Below are 13,573 nucleotides of genomic sequence, written 5' to 3'. Positions count from 1 at the left end.
ATCCCACTAAAGATGTTAGAGATAGTAAATGTCCAACAAAAATAAACACTGCTTGGTGTTCCAGGAGGTAATAACTGAGGATAAAACATCTTTACCCTGTGTAGTCTATTCTCTAGCATGGCCACAGAGGTTCCCACAGTTTTCCTTGGATGAATATTGCATCTAAACCCATTTACTGTGTATCTAAGCCCTCTTCATAAGCTGTGTTTCATTTCTTCAGATTTGTCTCTTTCTTCTCTCTTGGCTCCTCCTAAAAATTCATTTCCACACACAGTTGCTTTTAGATTGTTATCATGCCCATGACTCCACAAACCGTCACTTCTTGGCCAAACTAAACACATCAAGGTTTGGGGTTTGTTGTTTGGGGCTTTTTAAATGTCCCCTCAGAAATCACTGCTTTAATTTCTTTAATTGGTGTGTGGCTTGACTCTTAATTTTGCCTAAGCTTTTAACCTTTCTTTGCCATTGCAATGTCTAAAAGTGCCTGCAGAGAAGCTCCTCAGGTCATTGGTTCTCAAAGCTCTTGAGCTAATGGACTCCTTCCCATTTTTTTCCCCTGGAGCTCTCATCTACCCTGTCAGAAGTACTTAGTGATTTTTAAGCAAGGTATATATTTTTACTCTCCTTTTACTGGTGATCCTCTGAGAGTTTCTTCTCTTCTGGGGTTTGAGACATGGATGTTTACATCAGTAGTGCAAAACAGTCACAACAGGCACCATAATTTCTTCCTGTGCAGATCCAGAGGATCTAGGAATTATAAATGGAGAAACCTTATGAATTAAAAATAGTTCTGTCACTCTTGATAACATCTGATGCACTCAAAGGTTAAAAAGGGGGGGGGGGGGGGGGGGGGAGAAAAAGAAAGAAAGAAAGAAAGAAAGAAAGAAAGAAAGAAAGAAAGAAAGAAAGAAAGAAAGAAAGAAAGAAAGAAAGAAAGAAAGAAAGAAAAGAAAGAGAAAGGGAAGGAAGGAAGGAAGAAAGAAAGGAAGAAGGGAAGAAAGGAAGAAGGGAAGAAAGGAAGAAGGGAAGAAAGGAAGAAGGGAAGGAAGAAAAGGGAAGGAAGGAAGGAAGGAAGGAAGGAAGGAAGGAAGGAAGGAAGGAAGGAAGGAAGGAAGGAAAGAAGGAAAGGAAGGAAGAGAGCTAAATTGCTGTTTAGTGATAACTTTGTGATTCAGAAGTCATTTTATATCATCCAGAGAGATGGATGCGGGGGTGGAGGCGGGGGGAGGAGGGGGCAGAATATCTTTTTCTCACACTTAAATACAAATTTGGAGGGTACATCACTGCAGAGCTAACTACAGAATGGCACACCTAAGAGTTAAAAGTCTTAACATGAAGACTTTAAAGCTTGTGTAGATAATGGGGGGGGAAAGAAATTTCCATTGATTCATAACTTTCAGGAGGAAAAATCCTTTCTGAAAGGCGTATCACACTCAAGCTCCCAGGTCAGAAGGGGTTGGCTTGTTTGTTCACTTATTTGCAAAGGAAGAATGGGTTGGGTTGCTTCTCAGAGTTGTGGAGATAATGACAAAAAAAGACCTTCAGTGAGTTTGGAAGTGCTTCCACTCGTGCAAATGCCCCCCCGCCCCTTCCCAAAAAAAGGAAAAAAGTCTGCATTTCACCCTTTGAAGCACCCAAATCGAGTTTTGATGAGGCTTAAGCTCTTTTATATTGGTGAAGCTTAAATCGGTAAACCGACGGCTGCCAGCCTCTGGGGACAAGATGCCAAAGCTTATGTCCTGCCCCAGCACTGGCACTGAGGTTTTGCAGCGTGGCCGGGGGTCTCGGCACAAATCCCAACCATGGGGACAGAGCTCACATCAATTGCAAACTCCACTGAGCAGGGCATGTGGAGAGAAGCGTCAACGCTCTGCATCCCAACGGGGACTAAACCCCGAGGCGTTGGAGCACCCTTTAATTCATTTTGAAGCCCGCACTCCTGAAGAGACAAGCCCTAAGGTCAAACCCTGTGCCTAATATCTGTGGAGAAACTTTTCAAGCTGGAAACTTTTCTCTGCGCGAAGATCCCAAGCGCGGAGGGGCGTGTGGAGATGTCTCTCAGCTCCTCTGCAGCATGGGAAACCTTTGTCCCCCACATCTTGTAAACGCGGCGGGGGGCCACCATTGTTCCACACATCTTCTGAGCACCGCGGGAGGAGGCTTTTGTCCAGCACAGTGGGCAGGCACCGTAGGAGGGCACCTTTGTCCCTCACAGCCGGTAATCACTGCTCTGCAAGAATGAATTACGGGGATGAGCAGCGCGCCTTCCCTCTGCCAGCGACGTGCTTTCAGATGGAAGGGGGTTTCAGCCTCCCTGGGCGAGGAGATGGTTTTCCTGAGTGGTAGTGGGATGAGCGGGGGGGGGGGGGGGGGGGGGGGGGGTGTCGGAATTTGCACACTTGCTTGTGAATGGCCACCAGGAGTTCATCTGCCCAGACACGTTGCACAACCAACCCTGCTGACATCAACCCAAATTTCAGGCTTTCCTTTCTCCCTTCTGTGTTTTTCCTACCCATTCAGGCTGCCATTTTTGTTGTCATTATTTCTCTTTGTCTTTGTGTTGTTTGCATTATCTCCTATTCAATATATTGCCTGCTAATTAATCTAATTAACTAGTAAGTGCTCTCATTATTCTTTCAGATAACTAATAACCGTGGTCAAAAGATATGGGCCCTTATGCAAATACCTCTGGGATTTCATAGGTATATCTTCAAACCCATATCATAGAATCCTAGAATTGTTTTGGTTGGAAAAGACCTTTGAGATCATCGAGTCCAACTGTCAACCCAGCACTGCCAGGTCACCACTAAACCATGACCTTTACCACCACATTTATACAGCTTTGAACCACTCCCCCTCCCCCAGGGATGGAGACTCCACTGCTGTCATGGGCATCCTGAACCAGAACTTGATAAGCCTTTTGGGGAAGAATTTTTTCCTAATGTCAAACGTAAACCTCCTCTGATGCAACTTAAGGCCATGTGCTGGCATCCCATCACTTGTTCCTTGGGATAAGAGGCTGACTCCCACCTCACTCCAGCCTCCTTTCAGGAAGTTGTAAAGAGTAATGAGGTCTCCCCTCAGCTTCCATTTCTCCAGACTAAACAATCCCAGTTCCCTCAAATGCTCTTTACCAGCCCGGTTCTCCACACCCTTCCCCAGCTTTGATGCCCTTCTCTGGACCTGCTTCAGCCCTCAATGTCCTTCTTGGACTGAGGAGCCAAAAACAGAACTCAGGATTCCAGGTGCATACCCCATGCTGAGCACAGGGGTACAATCACTGCTGTGGTCCTGCTGGCCAAACTATGGCTGATCCAAGCCAGGATGCTATTGACCTTCTTGGCCACCTTGGCACACTGCTGGCTCATCTTCAGACACTGTCAATCAACATTTCCATGTCCTCTTACACCAGCCTATGGTGTTGCATGGGGTTGTTGTGACCAAAGTATCATTACTTATTACTTTAATGCTCAAGTCTTTAGCCTCTTCCCAACAAGTGCACCAGTGGCCATTTCCAAAACAGTCTGACATACTGTGACTTGTGTCAGAGATTCAGAGTTATCCTTTTCTTCAGCTGAAATGCCTTGAGCCTGATGAACGCTGGTGCTGTTCCAGACTTGTGGCAGTAATGGCAGAAAGCAGAGCCTCAAGCTACAACCCAACAAAGAGTGGCAATGGAATGAGTTGAGATGAGATGCTGAGTCTGGACTTAGCCTGCAGAGGTACCATAGAGGTGCTGGTGAGCCTGGTGCTCATAGCTGGAGCTGCCACAGTTATTACCATAATTCTCAAGTATTCTGGGGTCTCATCATCTGGAGTAAAGCAACTCATTTACAAACAAGAGGTAGGAGTGACCACAGCCCATTACAGCAGTGAGGGTCACAATCCATTCATAGAATCATAGAACTTTTTTATGGAAGAGAATTCTAAGATCACCTAGTCCAACCATCAACTTAAGAACACCATCACCATTAAACCATATCCCCAGGTGCTATGTCCACAAGTTTCTTGAACACCTCCAGGCATGCTGACTCCACCAACTCCATGGGCAGCCTATGCCAACACCTGACCACTCTTGCAACAAAGAAATTGATTCTAATCTCCAACTTAAACCTCCCCTAGCACAATTTCAGGCTGTTTCCTCTTGTTCTGTCCCCTGATACTAGGAAGAAGAGATCAACTCCCACCTCATTCCAACCTCCTTTAGAGGAGTTATAGAGAGAATGAGATCTCCCCTCAATCTCCTCTTCTCCAGATTAAAAAATCCCAGTTGTCTCAGCTGCTTCTCCTAAGATCTGTTCTCCAGACCCTTCATCTTGAGCGATCCTCCAGGTTACCATTACCCCTAAGTTACCAGGTTGACCTATGTGGAAAGGATGGATAAATGCAATGCATAAATCTCTATCCTGATGATTTTTGTGATTCAGTAAAGTGGCCAAGTTTGGGTTTTACCTGTTCTTGTCAAACCTGAGCTTGTTCTAGGACTCCTGTTGCCCTTAAAGGCGCTTGTGACTGCTTTGTAGTGTTGATCTCTACTAACATTCAAAGGTAAATTTTACATGTGATAGTTTCCATTAATCCTTTTCTCCACCCCCTACCCCAGTCCTCTGGTGCCTACCTGATGGTGCATGAATTCTCAGAAATAATTGCCAGTAGTTCAGCAAGTTCATTAACTGGTTCCCTGAAGACCCTCAGATGCATGTCATCCAGACCACATGATTTGTATATTAAATTTTTGCAACTATTCCCTTACCTAATCCTTTTTCTTTTTTCTTTTTGTTGTTTTTTTTTTTAAATCAACAAGCATGTTACCAAGCCTTTGTTATTCCTAACTGTCCACATCTCTTTGTGGTGGTGGGTAAGCTGACTCTGAAACTTGTTCAGCCTTTTACAGTCATCACTCATTTCACTTCAGGCATTGGAACAGGCAGCCCAGGCAGGTGGTGGAGGATAGGATAGGATAGGATAGGATAGGATAGGATGGGATAGGATAGGATGGGATGGGATGGGATGGGATGGGATGGGATGGGATGGGATGGGATGGGATGGGATGGGATAGAATAGAATAGAATAGAATAGAATAGAATAGAATAGAATAGAATAGAATAGACCTTCAAGATCATCGTGTCCAGGGAGTTACCATCCCTGGAGGTGTTCAAGAAACATGTGGCCGTGGCACTTTGGAACGTGGTTCAATGGCCAAGGTGGTCTCAGTTTGATGGTTGGACTCAATGATCTTAGAGGTCTTTCCCAACCAAAACAATTCTGTGATTCTGTGATCCACACATTATTGGATCCACCTTCTCTTGGGACCCCCTTCCCAGGCATGTTCTGTACATGTTAAAATATACATCCAGTTCTCCCCTATCTCTCCCCATGCTCACAACTGGAAGGTAACTCTGCTTTATTGTCATTTATTTTCTCTCTGTGGAGCTGGGGGCAGGGGGAATTGGTATTTTCTTTTCTCTCACAGACATAGCCTATAGGTATTTTTTTTTCTCTTTCAGATGTAGCCTTAGCAAGTTTTAGGTTGTTTTAGCTATCTCACACACTTAACAATTTTTATATGTCTTCATTGCAACATGCTCCCAATATTTCTCCAAGAATTAATGTCTGGAGTCACTCTATGTTGCACAACAACCCATCACTTAGTGCAGTTTATTGAGCCATGGAGTTGGTCATCACGGCCATTGAAATTAGCGAGCACTAAGGGTTTATCTGCACCTTGGAGGACCTTGGCTTTAGTACGACTGCTTCCTATTATCCGTCTCTCACAAACAATTCTTTTCTATCAAAAAATAGATGGATGCTCATGCATTTAATTTAGATTTGTCTGTTGCTAAATCTACAACTGAGATTGCAGTCATCGGTGATGTTTTTTCCCCTCTGGTGAAATCCTTATGGCCAAGTCTGTCATCACCCTTAGGACATAATTCCTCCTGCTTCTGCCTGGGTTTCTGAGCCTCCTGGCATGTATAAATCATAAATGCACAGTCTGTGCAGTGTTAAATTTTTAGGGCTCTCCCTTTAGTTGTAGTTGAATGTGAATACGTAAGGACAAAAACTTGACCTTTAAATGACTATAAAGGGCCAAGGCAGATGCTTGGCAAGCTTTTTCTTACTGCAGTATTAATCAAGCAAAGAATCATCATAATCCTGGAAACTAAATAGCCATTGTAGTGATTTTTATCACCAGGGAAATTGTTCATCTGTCAGTGAGATTGTTACTAGGAAAGGGAAAATAGGGAGTGTTCAAATTGCTTTAGACTGCTGAATCATTGAGTCCCTCCAGACCCAGAGCTTGAATTGGTTTTTTGAGAGGGGTTGGGTTGAGAGGGGTTGCTGCAGGAAAGCTGCAGGTTAATCAGTTCCAGTAACAGCGCTGAATGTAAGCCTGGACTCTCCTGAGGGTGTGAGGAGAGTGCCTGGGAGAAGGCAGGATGGAGGAAAGGGACTGGAAGGCTTCAGAAACTTACTGTTTTGTCTTTTGTGTGTGTGTTTCTCTTTCATTGTGTTGTTGTTAAAAAGAAAAAGGGAAAAAAGAAAAATAAAGAGAAAGAGAAAGGGGAAAAGGGAAAGGGAGAGGGAAAAAGAAAGAAAAGGGAAAAGGGGGGCAGGGAGGGAAGGAAAAGGAGAAAGAAAATTAAAAAGACAACAAAAAGAGAAAAAGGACAAAAGACCCAGCATCATGTTCACTGCCTTGACTTTCCATTTAGTTTAATCCAGTAGATATTAGTGGGGATGAACATGAGTGAGACAGAAGGAGGTGGATGCAGGCAGGCAGGAGTGAGAAATATGTTTGTGTGGAAAGCACCCAGAGGATGTTTTGCAAGGCAACAAAGCTGGTAAAGAGACTAAAGAGCAGGTCTGGTGAGGACCATCTGAGGGATGTGGGGTGTTTGTCCTGGAGAAGAGGAGGCTGAGAGTACAACCCATTGCTTTTCTGCAGCTCCCTGAAAGGAGGCTGGGGTGAGGCAGGGGTTGGTCTCTTCTGCCTAGTGTCAAGTGATAGAGCAAGAGAAAATAGCCTCAAGTTGTACCAGCAGAGGTAGTAAGATGGATATTAGGAACAATTTCTTTGCTGCAGGAGTGGTCGAGCATTGGAAGAGGCTTACCAGGATGGTGGTGGAGTCACAATGCCTGGGTATGTTTAAGAAGCATGTGACCATGGGCTCTTTGGGACATGGCTTAATGGCCATGGTGTTCTTAGGTCAGTGGTTGGATGCAATGATCTTAGAGGTCTTTCCCAACAATTCTATGGCTCACCTCTTGGGGCTCCACATGCTTTCACTCTGTGCTGTGGCACAGGTGCATGGGGAGATTTGCCTGTGAAGAAGCATCATTGAGGTGTGCTAGGATGGCTTGTTGCCTCGTAAAACCTACTTTAGTAGATTACATGTTTTCTGGTCTCCTTGCATGGTAGCAGTGAGCAGTTGTAGAGTACCCAACCACATTGTAACCCAAGGGAGAGGTCATTAAGATGTGGAAAATTTAGGACAGGGTCATCGCATGGTGGCAGTGGGCAATGGTAGCGTATCCAACCACGTCATAACCTGAGGGACAGCTCTGTTAGGCTGCAGAAGCTCTAGAGCACAACCATTGCTTGGTGGGATTGGGCAATGGTGGCATGCTCAACTCTGGCATAACCTGAGGGAGAGCTCAGTTAGGCTGGAAAAATATCTTTATCCTTCTGGTGTGGTGGGACACCTTTGCATACAGGATGACCCCCAAGCTGAGGAGCAAGCATTGGTGAGTATTGGCTGTGGGGCAGCTTTCACAGGGCCACAAGGTGGGTGGTCTGAAGTTAAAAGCCACCTGCAAGATATGACAGACTGGCTCCCAGCAAACAGGGCTTGCACAAGGATGGGTGAATTTGGAGGTGGGAAGTGTTTGCATGGAAGGTGCCTCTAGGAAATCTGTGTGAGATCTCATGAATTGTCTCCGTACAGCGAGGGTGGGAGGGAGGATGGAATCTGCGTGCGACGCAGATCTTCTTTGTACAGAAATGTCTCTTTGTGTGGGAGGTGGTGTCTTTCTGTGGAGGGCTTTTTTGGAGGAGCTTGTCTGATGGCTGCCTGCAAAGGAGCAGGGGGAGGGAGATGTTATGGGTAGCGTCTCCCTCAAAGGCTTTCTGGAGGGGACAGCGCACTCGGAACCGCCAAGGACACACCAAGGATGGGGCAAAGGTCCCAGTGGGGGCATGGAGGTGGGGGTGTGGGTGGCAGCACACTACAGCATCCCTCTGAGGCAGCTGCTCCAAATCTTGAGGGACCATCATCCACCCCACATCCCACAGGGACATCAGCCATCCCACATGGCATCCTTGTCTGCCAAGCAGGCCACGGCCACCGTGTCCTTCATTGTTGTCACCCCCAGATTGTGATACTGTCACAAAACTGTTGCTAGGCAACAAATGTGGTTACCGGGTCTCAGCGAATAGCTGAAGGGGAAAGTGAAGTGTTGCACCATTGTAGAGTAACCATAGCAATGACCTACTATTACAGACTGAAGAATTATCATTAACAATGTTAAAGTATCAAACGAAGGCCCAGGATCCAGAGACTCTCAGGCAGCATCTCCACATTAATTGGGTTGCCCAGAAAGAGTTCCCAACTCTTTCACTAGCCCTTGGCTCCTGATCTCCATCACCTTGGGATTTGTTTTGGGGGTTGTTGTGGGGTTGGGTTAGCTTTTTTCTTTTGTTTAACTCAAGCAAATGTGCTGAAGGAGATGCTGGTACAGCAGTTAGAAAGAAATGACTGGGAGCCTACAAGAAACCTGAGGAGAGACTTTTAACAAGTGTTTGTAGTGATAGGACAAGGGGCAATGGATTGAAGCTTGAAGGGGGCAGATTTAGACTGGAGATTAGGAAAAACTTCTTGACAGTGAGGGTGCTGAGATGCTGAAACAGGTTGCTCAGGAAGGTTGTGAATGCCCCTTCCCTGGAAGTGGGTCATATGAGGCCTTTGAGCAACCTGTGCTAGTAGAAGGTGTCCCTGCCCATGTCAAGGGGGTTGGATATAGACAATCTTTAAGGTCTCTTCCAACCCACACTTTTCTACAAATCTATGACTGAGATGAATTTGTATGCAGAGGAAAGGTACAAGCAGGAAAGGTCCACTTCAGTGCCTGAGTATCATGTATGAGCTTGTTGGAAAAGGGTGCATGAAAGATGCCTTCATGATGCTGTTCAGCTGTTCTCTGTTGATTAAAAATGCATTTGCTGGGCTGAAAGCAATGTAAAATTAAAAAGAGAGTGCACCAAGTACAAAGTGAACCAAGTGCACCAATCTTCTTTTCCCAAGTTAGGTGGAACAGGGCAGGTGCTTCAACAAAGCTCTGCTCACCAGGATGCTTTGGGGTCTTATGTTCCCAGGCCTGACATGGGTTCCAGATATCTGATCTGTGAAAAGAAGGCTCCGAGGTGAGCTTATTATGGCCTTCCAGTGTCTGACAGGGACCTACAAGAAGGCTGGGGAGGGACTTCTCCAGATGTCAGGTAGTGATAGGACTAGGGGGAATAGAATGAAGCTGGAGGTGGGGAGATTCAGGCTGGATGTGAGGAGGAAGTTCTTCACCATGAGAGTGGTAAAGCCCTGGAATGGGTTGTCCAGGGAGGTGGTTGAGGCCCCATCCCTGGAGGTGTTTAAGACCAGGCTGGATGAGGCTCTGGCCAGGCTGATCTAGTGTGGGGTGTCCCTGCCCATGGCAGGGGGGTTGGAACTAGATGATCCTTGTGGTCCCTTCCAACCCTGACTGATTCTATGATCTGGGTGGCCATGTGTGTGCTTGTGTGTGTGTGGTTGTTCTTGGCCAGTTGCCCTCAAGGCCAGCAGCTGAGAGCTCCACCTAGACCAACCATCTCTATGTCCTCCTCCAGATTCAGTATCAACAACCCTACCAAAAGACACCAGTAGCAGCACAAAAAGTGGTGTTCCCTGAGGCTCAGTTCTGGGGCCAGTTCTCCTTTAACTTCTTTTTCAGTGGTTTGGATGTGGGGATTGAGTGCTCCCTCAGCTGTTTCACGGATGACACCAAGTTGCATGGGCCTCTTGATCTGCTGGAGGGCAGGAAAGCTCTACAGAGGGATGTGGCTAGGCTGGATCAGTCACACTGGGTGAGATTCAACAAAGTCAAGTGTTGAGTACTGCACTTGGGTCACAGCACCCCCATGCAACGTGACAGGCTTGGGGCAGAGTGGAGAGCTTCTCAATGAAGGACCTGGGGATATCAATTGACAGCCAGCTGAATATGAGCCAGCAGTGTGTCCAGGTGGCCAAGAAGGCCAACAGCTTCAATCAGCAATGGTGTGACCAGCAGGAGCAGGGCAGAGATTGTCCCCCCCATACTCAGCACTGGTGAATCCATGCCTTGCATCCTGGGTTCTGTTTTGGGCTCCTCAGTCTAAGAAGGACATTGAGAGGCTGGAGCAGGTCCAGAGAAGGGTGACAAAGCTGGGGAAGAACCTTGAACACAAGTCTTATGGGGAGCACCTAAGGAAAGTGGGGTTGTTCAGTCTTCAGAAGGGAAGGCTAAGAGATCTCATTCTCTCTATAACTACCTGAAGGGACGTGGAAGACAGGTGAGAGTTGGTCTCTTCTCACGTGCAGCAAATGACAGGACAAGAAAAAGTGCCCTCAAGTTGTGCCAGGGGAGCTTCAGAATGGATATAAGGAGAAATTTCTTCCCAGGAAGGGTTCTCAGGCACTGGAGCGGTCTGCCCACGGAGGTGGTGGAGTCACCACCCCTGGAGGTGTTCAAAAGCTGCATGGATGTGCTGAGGGGTGTGGCTTAGTGCCAGTGACTTAGCAGCAGTGGTGGGGATGTGAGCTGTGGGTGAGTGGCTGGAGTTGATGATCTCCAAGGTCTCTTCCCACCTCAGCAGTTCTGTGATTTTATGATTCTATGATGTTGTGATCCTACGATCTTAGTATTTTGTGATCCTGTGACTCTAACAACCCTTGGTCACACACTGTCGCTTTTGTGTCTTGCAGGTACAGAGCGCCATGAACTAACCTCCTGGAAGAGTTTTCCATCCATCTTCAAATTCTTCAGCGATGCACTGGAGGCAAAGACCAGCTCAGTGAAACCCATCCCAACACGCCGCTCCAACAGGATAAAATACGAAGAACTGTGAAAGGAAGAGAGGGATAAAAGAAGGTGGGGGGGCTGGAGAGGAGGAGGAAAGAAACAAACAACAAAAAGAACACCGAGAAGAAGAAGAAAAACCTCTTGGCTGCTTGTTTTCTGCCAGGAGTCTCCCAGCCCCTCATTAGATTGTTTTCTTCCTAGAGCACAGGGGTCGTGATGTATACATCTAAATAGCGTTTTGCATTATTTCTAGATGAGTGCAACTGTCAAAGCAATATGGGTTCAGTGGTTGTGCTTCCTGTGGGCTGTAGCTTGGATTTCGTGCTGCCCATCAGCGTGCAGATTAAGGCTGACAGTGGTACTGCACAGTTGCAGTGTGGTGCAGCTCTTAATTGCCCTGACACAGCCCTGCCAAAATCTAACAGCTCCTTCGTGGTCCCTGTTGCCTGCAGGATTTCTTTTTTTTTTTTTCCCTCTTGCTCTTCTATTTTTTTTTCTTTTTTTTTTTTGGGGGGGTGGGGGTCTGCTTCCTTCTATTTTGAGACAACAGGAATCATTCCTTTTTTTTTTTTTTCCTTTTTTTTTTTTTTTCCTTTTTTCCCCTCTTAAAACAGCATGGGATAGAATCACTAAGGCTGGGAAAGACCTTTGAGATCATCGAGTCCAACTTTAACCCAACTACCATGACCACTAAACTATATCCTGAAGCACCAGACCTGTGTGCTTCGCAAACACCTCCAGGGACGGTGACTCCACCACCTCACTGGGAAGCCTCTTCAAAAACACCAAAACAAAAGTGACTCTAACTCAGAAGTGTGATATTTTATTTTATTTTACTTTTGCTTCTCTTTCTCGGGGACCAAGTGGGATCAGCTCTGGATTCTTTTCATTTTCTGCTGCTAGAAAAGGGTCCAAGAAGGTTGGTCCAGGTGCATAGGAAAGCTCCTTTGTTGTAAGAGATTTTCTCCTCCTGCCAGATCAATGGCATTTATCTGTAGGATCTTCTCTTCCTTTTGAAAGCTCCACTTTAGAAAAGAAGGGGGAGAAAAAAAATAAGAAAAACAAAACCACAACAACAACAAAAAAAAAAGGAAAAAAAAATAACAAGGAAAAAAAAAAAACATAAACCACCTACTCATTACCTGGCTGGATCACACTGTGAAATATGACAGATAAAAAGAAAAAAAGGAAAAAAAAAAAGAAGAAGAAAAAGAAAACAGAAATAAAAAAGAAGGGGGGAGGAGAAGAAAAACAAGAAAAATTAAAAGATGAAAAAGAAAATAGGAAAAGACAAAGAAAATAGGGGGGGAAAAAAAGAAAAAAAAGGAGAGGGGGAAAAAAGACATTTTAAAAGAAGATAAAAAAGGAAGAGAAAAAGGAAGAAGATAAAAAGGAAGATAAAAACAGGAGTTAAAAAAAAAAAAAGAGGGGCACATTGCACCTTTTCCTGTTTGTTTTTTAATGAAAAAAAAAAAAAAAAAAGGAAAAAAAAATAAGAAGAAATAAGATGCTTCCGTTTTCATACACCAGGTTTTTAACAACTTGCCACCCCGTGGTTAGTTTTCCCAAAGCTGTATCCCCACTTCCCCAAGCACTGGAGGGGTGTGGGGACCCCCACGCCAAGCGTGGGACCTTTGGGGTGGTGGTGATGGTGGTGGCGATGATGGGGGATGTGGCTGTTAGCCACCACCGTCGCTGTCTCTGCCTTGATAAGCGACGAGACGTGCCTGATAGCGTGCCCGGTGAGCGAGCGCGCTAATTAAGTTCTTTTAGTGTTGATGATGCTAAATTAAAGCGATCGTTTTATTCAATGTCCGCGCCCGCCTCGCCCCCCCATCCCCCCCACCTCCGCGATTCTTTTCTTAGTGCCGAGGAGGCAACGGATCTGAGACCCCCATGCCACCCCATCCTGCATCCCCCCGTGTCCTATTTCCTATCCCACAAGCGATGGGAGCCGGGAATTGGCGAGGGGGCGGGAAGGGGAGGGGGGTGAGGCGGGGAGAGGAGTGGGGTATAAACGAGGTGATGCCCTTGGGAAGATTGCAAGGAGAAACAAGGCCAAATCTGGTTTGGGGGCTCTCCACGTTCCTACCTGTTCGTAGCAGCATCTGGGTTTCCTTTTCCCCCCTCCCCCCAATCCACATCCAGACACAATCACTCTCCATCACTCTCCACTTAACTTCTCTCCTTCACAAGCTCCCCACCCTTTTGGGGGAGGAGGCGGGGGGGGGGGGGGGGGGGGGGGGGGGGGGAATGAGGGTTGAGAGGAAGAGGAGGTTGCGGTGGGGGGTCAGGTTGTGCCTACCCCGGTGGCAGCGCTAAATCCGGGAAGGGGAGCCTGTTGCTGGGGAGGGGAGAGGTCTGCAGCCGCTCCCCATCTGCAAACGCCCCGTTGGAGGAGGATGCTGCCTGCAGCCGGTCTGACACCCCCCACCCCCCACTGCGGGGATCTGAACCCCCAAAAACTTGTGCCCATCTCGGA

At 46.6% G+C, this 13,573-nt stretch overlaps 1 protein-coding gene across 1 annotated transcript in view; it reads left to right on the top strand.

The window, feature by feature from the left end:
- The window catches only part of FAM172A (family with sequence similarity 172 member A), a 385,390-nt gene extending 373,832 nt beyond the window's left edge, over positions 1 to 11,558 (top strand). The window contains exon 11 of the mRNA XM_054177961.1: positions 10,995 to 11,558. Coding sequence (XP_054033936.1) covers positions 10,995 to 11,137 — 143 coding nt within the window. The 3' untranslated portion in view covers positions 11,138 to 11,558. The remainder of the gene's footprint in view (positions 1 to 10,994) is intronic.
- Positions 11,559 to 13,573: the final 2,015 nt, after the last annotated feature.

The sequence above is a fragment of the Dryobates pubescens genome, chromosome Z (assembly GCF_014839835.1).
Source record: "Dryobates pubescens isolate bDryPub1 chromosome Z, bDryPub1.pri, whole genome shotgun sequence".
Classification (NCBI taxonomy): Eukaryota; Metazoa; Chordata; class Aves; order Piciformes; family Picidae; genus Dryobates; species Dryobates pubescens.
Note: the sequence above shows the minus strand (reverse complement) of the source record. Positions and strands in the feature narration are given on the sequence as shown.